The following is a 14,872-nucleotide window of genomic DNA, read 5'->3' on the forward strand; positions in this document are numbered from 1 at the left end:
CAAAAAAAAGTTACTGATAAAAATACATTTTAATTACAGTTAATTTCGACAACATAACAAGTATTACCAAGCAAGGTGGCTCAGACAGTGTCATTTGAGACTCACATTTTGGAGAACTCAGGATCAAATCCCGTGGCCGGCCAATCTGACTGGGGTTTTTCATGGTTTCCCTCAGTCACAAAGACAAATGCCGTATTGGAACTTTACATACCATGATTCATCACTGCCTCAATCACCAATATCATAAACATTAAAACAAAATCGAAATCAGTTACATATTATATCAACACACAACAATAGAAACGAAACTCAACAAATAGTCAACGGCCTACTGACGTACCCAAATATTCTACACACATGATATGACAACAGATGTTAAAGTGTGTGTAAAAACACTAAGGAAAAAAATGTAATTTTTAAATCATACACAGAAAAGATCAATGCTTTCAGTTAACTTAGCTCACTCTGTAAAGCAACAGCTCATGAATGGAGGCATACAGATTATTCACTTATTCATTCACTTATTTATTCCTCTGTTTATTTATTTATTCCCCTGTTTGTGTGTTTGTTTGTTTATTTATCTATTTATTCCTCTGTTTGCTTATTTATTTATTTATTTATTCCTCTGTTTGCTTATTTATTTAGTTATTCCTCTGCTTGCTTGCTTATTTATTTATTTATTTATTTATTTATTTATTCCTCTGCTTGCTTATTTATTTATTTATTTATTCCTCTGTTTATTTATTTATTCCTTTGTTTGCTTATTTATTTATTCCTCTGTTTGCTTATTTATTTATTCCTTTGTTTGCTTATTTATTTATTTATTCCTTTGTTTGCTTATTTATTTATTTATTCCTCTGTTTGCTTATTTATTTATTTATTCCTCTGTTTACTTATTTATTTATTCATTCCTCTGTTTATTTATTTATTCCTCTGTTTGTTTATTTATTTATTTATTCCTCTGTTTGCTTATTTATTTATTCATTCCTCTGTTTATTTATTTATTCATTCCTCTGTTTGCTTATTTATTTATTTATTCCTCTGTTTGCTTATTTATTTATTTATTCCTGTTTGCTTATTTATTTATTTATTCCTGTTTGCTTATTTATTTATTTATTCCTCTGTTTGCTTATTTATTTATTTACTTATTTATTCCTTTGTTTGCTTATTTATTTATTTATTCCTCTGTTTGCTTATTTATTTATTCCTTTGTTTGCTTATTTATTTATTTATTCCTTTGTTTGCTTATTTATTTATTCCTCTGTTTGCTTATTTATTTATTCATTCCTCTGTTTATTTATTTATTCCTCTGTTTGTTTATTTATTTATTTATTCCTCTGTTTGCTTATTTATTTATTCATTCCTCTGTTTGCTTATTTATTTATTCATTCCTCTGTTTGCTTATTTATTTATTTATTCCTCTGTTTGCTTATTTATTTATTTATTTATTCCTCTGTTTGCTTATTTATTTATTTATTTATTTATTCCTCTGTTTGCTTATTTATTTATTTATTTATTCCTCTGTTTGCTTATTTATTTATTTATTTATTCATTCCTCTGTTTATTTATTTATTCCTCTGTTTGTTTATTTATTTATTTATTTATTCCTCTGTTTGCTTATTTATTTATTTATTCCTCTATTTGCTTATTTATTTATTTATTCCTCTGTTTGCTTATTTATTTATTTATTCATTCCTCTGTTTATTTATTTATTCCTCTGTTTGTTTATTTATTTATTTATTCCTCTGTTTGTTTATTTATTTATTCCTCTGTTTGCTTATTTATTTATTTATTCCTCTGTTTATTTATTTATTCCTCTGTTTGTTTATTTATTTATTCATTCCTCTGTTTGCTTATTTATTTATTCTTCTGTTTATTTATTTATTTATTCCTCTGTTTGCTTATTTATTTATTTATTCCTCTGTTTATTTATTTATTCCTCTGATTATTTATTTATTTCTCTGTTTGTTTATTTATTTATCTGTTTATTTATTTATTCCTCTGTTTGTTTATTTATTTATTCCTTTGTTTATTTATTGATGTATTTATTTATTTATTCATTATTTATTTATTTATTTATTTATTTATTAGTACTAATTAAAATCATGAGCATCGAGAACTAGCTATACACCATTATACCAACAAAGATAAATACAAAATGCAAAGATAGAACAAATACAATTTAAAAATAAATAGAAACCAAAATAAAATTAATAATACATACTACTGAAAAATACTTTGATCTATAGAAGAGTCGAAAAATTCCTTAATATCATAGCCAACGTTGCAAGATTGTTTTAAATCTGTTAAAATGTACAACATGTGCCTGTTGTGGCAGCATTGCAGTTCTGGGATGTGGAACAAAGCCATGATGTCACTGACAAATGAACTGAATTGTTGCGAAAAGCATAAAACGTATACATGAAACTGTCTGCGTCATTTTCATGACACTCTTCTTTCTGTAGAAACACACTAATGCATATCCAAGATATATTTCACAATAATTATGTGACCCATTTTCAACTAGTCCACTTTAATTTGGCCTTTCATCTACAAAAAAATCCTGTTTAATACTGTTATTAAGGTAAGTAGAATATGTCTTAGATATTTATAGAAGGTTAAACACGCAAAATGAGTAAATCAATATACTAATAAAATAAATCATTAAATTTTTTTGTACTTTAACTAAAAGCAAAGCATACGAACAAACGAAAGAAATAATCAATATACAAATTATTTCTTATCAAAGAAACATATACAATTCATTAATTTCGTATAATTATTATAACACACTCCAAGCAACTTACTTTCTGATAAAACATTAATAATATACATTATAAAGCTACCCAATTTTTATAGACAGTTGTTATTATCGATAAATGTATCAGAAATAACTCTGCTATCAAAGTAAATTGAGTATGCGTTAATCAAATAACACACCTCGATAGTAGGCCTATTATCTCTCAATTCTATCGTCATATTACACATTAATCTCCTTTAATCTTAAAAAAAAAAACACTTAATTCTTAGGAGGAAACTGTCATCATTATAGCTCAAAGTTTTTAAATTGTAACTACAATCGTATAATTTATCATAATATAAAAGAAATATAAGATTATACAAAGAACATAAATTACCATAGTGAATAATGAAGAACATCGACGGCTAATCACTGAATAGTTAACAGAACCATAAACATTTAACGGAAACATCAGAGGAATGTCTGATTTCACTGATAACGTGATATTAAAACATTTTATATTTACTGTTAACCACTGCTGTAGTTGAAAAAACAAAATTACTGGAACTCGACACACGCGCGCGCGCACACAGGATGATTGACGAGGATTTACCGTTCCTTATGCAGCTTATTTCCGAAGACACTCTGAGCAAAAAATGTCATATACACATTTGTCCTAATCTCAATATTTTCAGAATCACACAATTTGAAGTTGTTTGTAAAATACCATTATTCTTGAGATTTAAGGGTAAAAGAATATTACAGATAAAAGATGAACTATTCAGGAGTATAACTTTTTTTTAAATAGCTAGTATTCTGAAGCTAAAAATGTGTTGTGAATTCCATAGTTGCTTTGTACAGATTTTTTTTTTTTTTTCGATTTTTAACTACAAAATTACATTTTCTTACGCATTTATCACAACAATTGCTACAAATCACGCCACTCTTGCAAATTCTTTAAGACTGTACATTAGGAATCAAGTTCCCAAAGTCGTATTATTTGTAACAATTTTTGTGATAAGTTCGTAAGAATGAGGTCATTTTTAATTAAAAATTGAAGAATAAAATCTGTACAAAGCAATTAACAACACATTTCTAGCTTTAGAATACTAGCCAATTACAGAAATGATACTTCTAAATAGTTAATTATCTATTTGTAAGATTTTATTTACCAGTAAAACTAAAGAAAAAAGGTATTTTACTAACAACTTCAAATTAATGTAACTTTGAAAATATTGCGATTGACAAATGTTTATATGACATTTCTTGCTCAGAATGTCTTCGGAAATAAGCTCTGTAAGAGACGGTAAATTTTCGTGAATCACCCTGTATGTACAGGGTGAACCATAGGTAATGTCATTAATTTCAGGGGGTTATTCTTTGAGGTATTTCAAACAAAAAAGTTTAATACAATTTTGCTCGTTTTTGCTTCCTATCGGAGATAAACATTATTTTACATGAAATATTTCATAGTGTGTTTTGGGAAAGTCATTGATTTAATTCCCAACATGCTTAGTCAATTTAAGAGAGCAGCACATTATGATAATAAATAATTGAAAGAATTTTGGTTTTGTCCTTTAAATGTGCAAAAATTTGATCCCAACAAATGTAACTTTTCGTCCTGAAAAGTAATTTACAATATTACATTTGTTGGGATGAAATTTCTGCATATTTGAAGAACAAAACTTAAAATTCTTTCGATCATTCATTATCAAAATACACGGCTCTCTTAAATTGAATGAGCATATTGGGAATTAAATCGATATCTTTCCCAAAAAACGCTATGAAATGTTTAATATAAAATAACTTTTATCTGGAAAAGGAAGCAAAAACGAGCAAAATCGTATTAAGTGTATATAAACTAAAATTAAAGTATAAATTACGACAACAAAGGGTTTTAGCAACAGTAATCTCACTAGAGATTTTGATTTATCTAAAGAAAATCAAAACTCGAGTGGAATTTAATTGACTATTACACGATTAGAAGAAAGTATATAAAGATTAGAATAAATAAAGTACTCTAATACAATAAAATGGGTATTAATTGACTAGCTAAAATTCTATTTCACTAATGTTAGCTTCACCAAAAGTTTGAATGGAGCCGCCACTTTCAGATGACTATGCAGGAAACAAATGACGATCGCAAAGCATGTTTTATAGTACCATAAAGAATTTGTATTTTGAAATGTTGGCAAACAAAGAAACAAAAGCTAGAGAAGTGATAAAAAGAAACAAATCCTAGGGAAGTGATAACATTGTAGGAATAAACAGCCACGATTGGTTGAAACACGTCCTTTCGTACCGTTTTAATGGTCAAAAGTAATATGACGTAGTAAAAGTGTAACAGTCAACATAAAATGCAATGACAAATAGTTCCTTTCTATTTCAGTCTTTTATTAATTTCTCAATACAATACTGAAATGTACGAGAAATATCTTATACAAGTTTCCAGAAATAAAAGACAGACGGTAAATTGTTTGCTAACAGAGATTTTAACACTAGGAAGGTCTAAACAACTATTTTTGAAAAAGGAAGGTTGGAAAGCAACAATTACGACGATAAACTAACTTCAAAGATAGAAACGTCATGTAACATACAGAATCATGGAGTTTTATGTGATTATGTCCAAAAAGTAACAAACGCAATGTCTAAAAAGTGCAAAAAAAATATAGAAGAACACAGTAAGTCTCTATTTGATTCAAATGTTGACGAAATAATTAGTGAAAGAAAAACGTTTTCATATTACCTTAAGAAAAACACAAAATCTTAAATTTATTCATAGTCTGCAACTTACAAAATGGGGGTAAAATTAGAAGAACAACGTATCTAGAGTGGTAATTGCCGAATTCATGTTTATTTCTGTTGCTGAAGAAGTCATATTTACTTTAATTTGCGTCTAGTTGTTTATGCAGAACGTCCTAGGTATTAAATATGTCTGCAGAACTATGCTATTTGAGACGCATTCTAAAATTACACATTATGGTTATGAACTATTTTGAAACTCATGGCATACCTTGTATCGTTTGGAGGAGGGGGGGGGCGTTCTTTAGATAAAAAATAACAGAATGGGAAAGAAAAAAAAAAGATGCAGCTCGTTGAAGTCAAAAGTTCGCCCATTTCTGCTATAATGTGCAAAGGTTTGAAATTAAGTTACTTTGTTTTACGTTATTTTTTAATTTTTTACATTATATGCATATTTTCTAGACGGGCCTACTCAACTTTCTGCTAGTTTTTTTTATCGTTTTTTATTTTAATTGGTTTATTTTATGATGCTTTATCGACTGCAATGGTTATCTAGAGTTTGAACGAAATAAACTTGATACTGCCAGCGAAATGAATCAAGGGTCAAAGGCCGAAAATTACACAGCATTTGTTCTTAATGGATTGAGATAAAACCCATTCGTTTCACGGTCAGACATGCTAATCATTATTCCACAACAGTGTCAAGATTAATAAAGCAAGAGATTATTCCATGTTTCACTTATTTTCTGTTTTGGGTATTATACTTATATGGCGCTTATGACAATCATTAATTCATTATTTTGCTTACATCATACAAAACTTCTGCAGAAGTGTTGCTGTTGTCCAATGGTAAGGTCATTACAGTATCTGTATCATTTTCCCTCTGCCTTCCCAATTTAAATCCTGTCCAAATTCAACGTCGCAAATTTCTAGCGTAATAATTAATAACAGATCCCTATTAAAAACAACAACCAAATTTCTTGGCTTAAAAATCGATAATGTGTTAAATTGGAAAAATCATATTAAAGAAATTACCCCCAAACTAAATTCAGCTTGTTTTGCTATTAGATCTATGCAAAAGATAGTAAATATCAATACCTTAAAAACAATATACTTTGCATACTTCCACTCGGTAACAAGTTTTGGAATAATATTCTGGGGAAATTCCACAGATAGTAACAATATATTTCTATTACAAAAAAGAGTAATTAGAATAATAGGAGGTGCCAAATCTAGGGAATCGTGTAGGGCTATTTTCAAAAAACTACAAATAATGCCCATGGCTTGTCAGTATATCTTTTCATTAATAATCTTCCTCGTATGTAACCGTGAAAACTTTGTAACTAATTCAACAGTTCATAGCATAAATACACGTAAAAAAAATGACTTTCTTACTCCATCGGCAAGTCTATCGTGCTATCAAAAAGGAGTGCGTTATATGGCAGTAAAAATTTTTAATAGCCTCCCTATCGATATAAAAAATGAAACTCAAAACATAAAATTATTTAGGGCCAAATTAAAGAAGTATGTAATTTCTCACGCCTTCTATTCTGTAGGTGAATTCATGACATTCAATAACACTTCATGAAATTGATACTTTGTGTTGTACTAGTAGACTATATTGTAAATCTCTTCTGTATATATTCCAACTAGACTGTGACTATAAATTAAGATTTTATAATAGTATTAAGTTTTTTGACTTTTTCCATATTCTAGCTGTAAGCAATGTATGAATACCATGGAATGTTAATAAATACAATACAACACAATAGTCCAGAAGTGTTGTTACTGCAAATTGCTTTGCATTTATCCAGGTGGTTTTTGTTTCGTACTGCATCTGTGCATATCATGCATTTGTCACATTGCACACAATTTATCATGCACAGGTAATGAGCCAGACAATCGTGGCCTATCTCCAGTATGAAGAGAGAAAACTGTTGTCTTTCTGAACATATTTCGAATGTCATCTGTTTCTGATTATTGGCATACTGTCTTTTGTCTTTAATGAAATGAAGTTTTTCTAATCTTTATATTCCTTTATGACGTAATGTTTTATAATGCTAGTTTCTGTAAATCTGCTTTAGTTGAAGGTTTCAGTGCTGCCAAAGCACCTTCCTTTGCAGTTGATCTGCATACTTATTCCCTGCTTATCCTACATGAGTAGGCATCCATTGTAAAACTTGGCCATTTTTAATATTTTAATCATATTTATTTAATTTATTCTGCTTGTTCATTATACGAATTGAAGGAGAGGGGCTGGGGAATATCTCCCCTTCTGGATTTTTTTCCCCTCAGTTCTCCTTTCCTGTGTTCATTCCAAACTGGAGAAAGAATTCACTCTGACATATTTTTAAGTATGTATTGTTGTTGTTTTAATGATACAATTTTTGTAATTAATTTATCAAATGTTTGATAGTCATTAGGTAAGCTAGAGTGAATTAACAGGGCATTACGAAATTATAACATCTTCTCTAGTGCCACTGTAATTAACAGGGAGATCATCGTCGTCGTCGTCAAAAATAATATCGTTAAGAAATTCCGATATGTGAACAACTTTTTCCTTCCATTACATTTTTGTTTGTTCAAATATTGTGTATGTCAGTTTGTTATTGTAATTAACTCCTATTGTCGTTATGGAGTTCCGATAAAAGATGGAATTTAACAGTATTTAAAACCAAACTTTTTTTTTTATTTTAGTAGGTTATTTTACGACGCTTTATCAACAGCTTAGGTTATTTAGCGTCTGAATGAGATGAAGGTGATAAAGCCGGTGAAATGAGTCCGGGGTCCAGCACTGAAAGTTACCCAGCAATTGCTCATATTGGGTTGAGGGAAAACCCCGGAAAAAACCTCAACCAGGTAACTTGCCTCAACTGGGAATCGAACCCGGGCCACCTCCAAACTTGGTAAGCATCTTCTTACTGAGTAGAGTGCAATGCAGTAAACAGGATATTCTAACTTTATTGCAAATGTTTCGAAATTGTTGCCGTTTTGTTTCTCTTAAAATTTGTACAAAGTTACAAATTTAGACTAATTTTTTAGATGTTTAGTCATCTTCCTTAATCACTAAATACTGTATATTAGGCAGTCAATAGACTACTTTAGTGCTTCTTTTGTCTACTGCGATCTTATCTTGTACTTATACTTTTTTCCTCCCCCCCCTCCTCTTTGCACTTTTGTATTTGTGTGTTTTTTATATGTATTTATAATTTTATTTCTATTTTTTGTTTATTTTTTTCTCTCTGCATTTTTTTTCTAAGCCCATTTGTTTCCTGTGGTGTGATAGAGAAGGCCTTTTGGCCTTAAAGTCATCATATTAAATAAATAAATAAAATAATAAATATTGTTAGAAGTGAATTCGCTGACCGTGGACATTTCCAAAGGAAAATAATAATACTAAGGCATTCGAAAAGTAATGGCAACATAGTTACTGTTTCACAATAAATTTATTTAGATTACTTTTGACATTACATACTTCAAATATAGTCTCCTGTCATGTCAACAATATGCTGCCAAATTCTTGGAAGAGGGTGGACTCCATCTGCAGCAGCATTTCTGGATATCTCTCTCACTGATCAATCTAAATCTCTTCGGATGTCAACTCTTAATTGAAAGTGAACACTTCGCTTCCACCCAACTTGCAATAGTTCAGTATGGTAGGACTTCTCTCCCACAGGTTTCTTGTAATATCCTAAAGCACTGAGTTGCATGTTTTTCTCTTGCAACTTGGATTTTTCTAAATCCTCTTAGATCTCTTGAAAGAAAGATGCTACGTAGAATATTCGGTCCAGTAAATGAGAGAGGTTTGTCGCGAAAGAGATACAATAGCGAAATAGACAGAATTTATGGTGAACATAACATAATCGCCGCCATAAAATCCTCGAGAATAAAATGGTTGGGGCACGTAATGAGGAATACGGAGAATAACATACCCCAAAAAAAAGGTATTATTCAGTGAAACGTGGGGACCTGGACGACCCAAATTGAGATGGTTGGATGGTGTGACAGATGATTTGGCAAGAATGGGAATAAGAAATTGGAGAAGAAAAGTACAGGAGAGAGACGAATAGAGGAAGATTGTTGAAGAAGCCAAGGCCCACTTGAGGCTGTAGCGCTGATGATGATGATGATGATGAACTTGGATTTTTCTGAAGGATCTTTGTTTGTATCGTTAGTGCTGTATTGTTCACTACAAATCAGAAACAGCCATTGTATTTATAACTATGGCTACTTCGAGACTTTCAATATTGCAAATTTATGAAAGAATCGCTGCTCTACTATGTAGTACAAAATTTCAATGGTCACCACTAGGAGAAATGATTTACATCAGCGTTTCTCAAACTTTTTTGAAGTGGGAACCATTTTTTAAAGTCAGAACAGTTCCGCGGACAACCTTACTCTTGTTCCCTTCGAAAGAAAATTTATCATTTTCGTAGCATATTTTAATACCAATAGGCCTATATTTATATTTTAAAATTGAATTAAGGTTCGGTACTTTGGTCCTCTGTAATGAATTCGGGTGGTCCCTGGCTGGGTTACAGGTGCGGCGCCAGATGTGCAGGGAAAAGATGTCGAGAAACACCACGTATATAGTGCTTTAAATCTCTCTTTTGTTGCTGAGAGCAGAGTGGGAAGTCGTTAGACGGGTAGGGTAATAAATTTCATAAAATGCAGTACTGGGAGAAAAAGTGAAATTCGATTGCCATGTGTCATTTCCAAACTCTTGAGATTTTAAGCTACAGTGTGATACGCAATTTGTTTGAATTTTATTTTTTCTTCTGTCTTTTTTGAAGGACCACAAGGACAGACCTCGAGGACCACAGGTGGTCCGCGGATCATAGTTTGAGAAACGCTGATTTACAGCATTGCTGCCATTATATATCGAATGCCATAATAATAATAATAATAATAATAATAATAATAATAATAATAGTAATAATAATAATAATAATAATAATAATAATAATAATGATGGTTTATTTAACCTGGCAGAGTTACGGTCATACAGCCTTCTCTAACACTCAACCAAGGGTCACAAAGAGAGGAGAAGGGATGTTGCCATGGAAACCTTTTACGCCCAAACGTCACAAGTCGGGTGTTGTTTTAATTCCGCTATAGTTTTCTCAGCGAATAGGGATTATAAAGAATGGACACTGAGCGAATTTTCTTGTGTTTTGTTTCTCTGTGTGCTGGGGTTTAGTTCCACTTTCAAGCGCTAGAGGTTAGTGTAATCGAGCATACGCAAAGATAATAATTGAGAATAGAGTTGAGACACAGGATCCAAACATTGCCCACCTTACTGCATAATCCAGTAACGCTTTGCTTCTAATAAATTCAAGTTTACAGCTTTTCCTTATTTCTCAGTGACAAACTAGTTGTAATAATAATTTTTTATATTTCAGATATAATAAATTATATTATAAAATAATATAATACATTATAAAATTATGTATCAAATTCATTTAATATTTATATATAATATAATGAAAGTATATGGTTTTACTTCTCATAAGAGTTTTGTTTTTCCATTTTCAGTGCGCACTGTTACAGAGGTGAGCCTGCCTGGAGAAAAATAAAAAATAGGTTGCAGCCGCCAAATTACTCTTCAAGGAACGACCACTCATATAAATTGAGGGAAAGAAGACAGAGGACGGACACTGGAAAGTTTTCTTTTCTCAATCGTACTAGCAGGGACTGGAATGCTTTACCTGCATACTTACTAAAGGCTTTACCAACAACCAAAAATGTATTTAAAAATAGGCTTAAGGACCTTACTAATAGACGGTAATTATACACAGTATTTAAAGGGTGTAAATGATATGTTGTTATTGAAGTGTTGTATCAGTGAAGAATTATGTTGTGTCAGTGAAGTGTGTTGTATCAGTGAAGAAGTATGTCGTGTCAGTGAAGTGTGCTGTGTAAGTGAAACGTGTTCCTGTCAGTGAAGCTTTATAGTTTATAGTGGCAGTGCAAAGTATTTGAACAGTGAAATGTTTTTGAAGTGTTAGTGAAATCAGGATAGAATCAGTGAAATGTGTCGTAGTTCCAGTGCAGTGAGTGAGTTGACAACGAAATGAGTGTAGTGTTGAAAGGTACTTGTGCAGATATGAACATATCATACTCGTGGATTTAGTTCGATCTTAGGTTTAAGATACAAATTAGATTTATTTCAAATGTTATTTTAAGTGATCGTTTCATTTAATTTAGTATATTCCCTGTTGTTGTTGTTGTTGTTGTTGTTATTATTATTATTATTCATTATTTTCAGTATTAATTATTAGTATTATTATTAATTGTATTTTTAATTAATAAGTTTATTATTGTCATTATTGAGTGTAATTAGTTACCACTGCCACCGGGTATATACCCATTGCAGTGTGAATAAATACATACATACATACATGCTATCAAATCATTACATACTTCAATTGTTGTTGAGATCAACGTCTCAACTCTCATTATAAAGGAGCTCTAGAGTCTAGACATTGCAGTTAATGGCGGATTTATTATTTTATGGCTCCAATTTATTTTATTTGAGTACATAATGTACCTATCTGTACTAATTATATGTGTTATATTTCCGCTGTGTCGACTGCTAGCTGGAGTGATGTCAGCGCCAACTCTAGGGAGAAAGCAGAATCTCACGCTCTAGCTGGCTTGAAGGTCATTGAAATCAGTCCGGCTACATCAAAGGTACCGACGCGAAGTGTCCATTCTTTATAATCCCTATTCGCTGGTTTTCTCTTGGCAACGTAGCGGCTGTTGTACATAACTCACCTGCAGATGCTCCAAGAGACCAGTACTAGAGTCGAAGTGCGTGTCACACTCAGACCAGCGGCAGACTATGCTATCAGGCGATTCAGACTGAGAGCTGCTGGGCTTGGGTGGTAGGACGCTGCTACTGCTGCAGCTACTGTCACTAGCAACAGCGGGGAACCTGATAGTAGTTGGCACCGACAGAATTGGAGTAGGCTCATCACACAACGGAGAAGCTATGCATTCTGTCTCAGACACGATTGTCTTTGGTTTTGCAACGGCTTCTTTTGCAGTCTTGAACGCTTCGGATGACAGGACGCCTTTGGGCGCAGCACCGACGGCAGGAACGGGCCCACTGTCCGAGAGACTCGAGGATTGGGTCGTGGCGGGCGACAAGAGCGCGTTTAGCTTCTGAGACGACGTCGGAATAATCAGGCCGTTCCGCTTCGATTCCAGGAACTTTGATGCAGCGGATGTAGAAGAGATCTTCCTCGCTGAGACTACTGCCAGCACTGCTCCAGTCTTTTTTTCTGCTGTAACCTTCTGAGATGCCTTGGAAGGCTTGCTGTCGGTGGAAGATTTCGTCCATGACGGAGACGACGACGCTCCACCGGAGATTGAGTCCCGTTTGGCTTCGCTCGCCTTGGACAGGGGTGCGGTCCTCGTGGGGGACTTGGCCGCTGCCGACTTTGTACCTGAGTGCAAACTTGGAAAATACTTGTTGAGGCCGGCCACGGGCTCACCACAAGTCTTGGGATCCTTTCTCCCCTGCTGTGTGCCGGAACTCGATTTCACAACCAGCTCTTTCTTAACCCCGTTCAACGGCTTCACTTGCGTCTTAAAGTACTCCGTGATCTTTCCCTGCTGTTGAACTTTGGTAGGCGGAGACGCGTCGCCGTCGTGGCTCTTATTGTCGGCACTACAGCACTTGTTCTTGCTCACACAACGACTAGTAACTTTAACACAATTATTATTGCTGCTGTGATGATGATCCACCTTGAGTCTCTTGTTTGCAGCAGCCGACGCGGTGGCAGTCTTGTGGCTTGTAATGGCAGTTTGGCGCTTCAACGATTTGAGGGGCAAATTGGCAATGACGTTGGCAGTGACCGGTGTTAACGGCGTGGCAGTGACGGCTAGAGGTGGTGGCGGAGGCGGCGGCCCTTTGTCGCGCTCCTTGCCGCCCCACGGCCAGCTGGGTTCTTGCGTGTTGGGCGCCATCAAGTCCTCTTCGCCGGGGGACGGCGCCGTGGCGGTGGACGAGACCGTCTTGCAGGAGGAGGCGGTCGTCGCCCAGTGGCGGCTCTGTACCGGGGGAGTCACGATCCCGCAGTACGGGGGCGCCGCCAGAGAGAGCGTCGCGGCGGCGGTGGTGGCGGCGGCAGCGGTGGTGGTGACGGCATTCTTACGCGGCGAGCAGTCGTCGCTGGCCTCGGACGCAGAGGAGTGGGTGGATGCTGGGCTGTACGGCGAGCCGGGGTCGGTGATGTCACTCGTGCCACTGGACGATGTCGAGCAGTCGGTACAGCTTAGCGTCGCGACGCCACTGCAACAACACAACAAACAACATTAAGTTGGCAACACACTCATCGTGGCCTTCCTGGGCGGTCAAGGACAAATCGGAATCAAATCTCTGGGGGTCAACAAACTCCTTAAGGTCATAGGCATCGTCGGGTGCATGGACCGACTTTTTATTTTACTCTTTCGCACGGTCGTACCGACAAGTGCAGCCACCACGCGGCAGCAAACTGAACTAACGGAGGTTATCGAATCGTTTGCTGCGGAAGGTGGGGCGCAGAGGCCTTGAACGCGAGAGGACAGGGGGAGGGGAAGTAACTCGGGAACTGGGTCTATGGCAGCCGGGGTCGGTCTGCCAAAACAACAGCCACCCACATCCACACGTGCGGCACATTTTGTCGTGGCTTCTTGCACATTTCGTTGTGCCTTGTTGCGCGCCGACATCTCGCCGTGTGTCATGTCGCTAGCGCTGCGACATCGGTCCGTCTTAACGCTCCGTGTTCTACATCGCACGACGGTTCCTGTCATTAGCGGCGTTCTAATTTGTTGCACATTTCGTTCGTTTCGGTGGGGCGCTTGTTGCGCGCGTTATTGATCCAGCTGTACAGGTGCAGGTTTTCCTCAGATCCTCTGACGGGTTTCCTTGTTGACCGTGGTCATGGTGCAGCTGCGGCGCACAGCAGAACAAAGGCTGCAGAGCGGGCCGGTACAGTCACAGTATCGACTATTCCTCCACAAATGCGTCGCCATTATGAAACCTGAACCCTTCCTTCCATCAGGTGTTCCTCCGAATCTCCCCTACTGCAAACGGACCCTATAGAAAGCCAGTTCAAAACAGTCCACATCCTTGAAACCTATTTCTATCATTCACCGACGCGTCCCTTTCCCACCATTTGCTCCTCGTCCGAACTTCGTGTATACAAACCAAGACGCTGTTCGCTACACACTGTTCTATTCAAAACATCTGACAACGAAACCATTACGCAAACCCTCCCACAGACGAATCTCTTCTTCTAACCTCCATTCCAGAGAAGTTTCAACTTAAAATTTTTGTACACGTTCCTTAACTCCTTTCCTCGACTTAATTCCTACATTCCCAACTATTTCCAATCGAAATCA

The 14,872-nt window shown here is 35.1% G+C and overlaps 1 protein-coding gene across 1 annotated transcript in view; it reads right to left on the reverse strand.

Annotated features, from left to right (window-relative positions):
• Positions 1-14,872, reverse strand: part of jing (AE binding protein 2 jing) — a 274,380-nt gene that overhangs the window by 38,528 nt on the left and 220,980 nt on the right. The window contains exon 2 of the mRNA XM_069819217.1: positions 12,260-13,781. Within this exon, the coding sequence (XP_069675318.1) occupies positions 12,260-13,781 (1,522 nt within the window). The remainder of the gene's footprint in view (positions 1-12,259; positions 13,782-14,872) is intronic.

Source organism: Periplaneta americana, chromosome 2 (assembly GCF_040183065.1).
Source record: "Periplaneta americana isolate PAMFEO1 chromosome 2, P.americana_PAMFEO1_priV1, whole genome shotgun sequence".
NCBI classification, from domain to species: Eukaryota; Metazoa; Arthropoda; class Insecta; order Blattodea; family Blattidae; genus Periplaneta; species Periplaneta americana.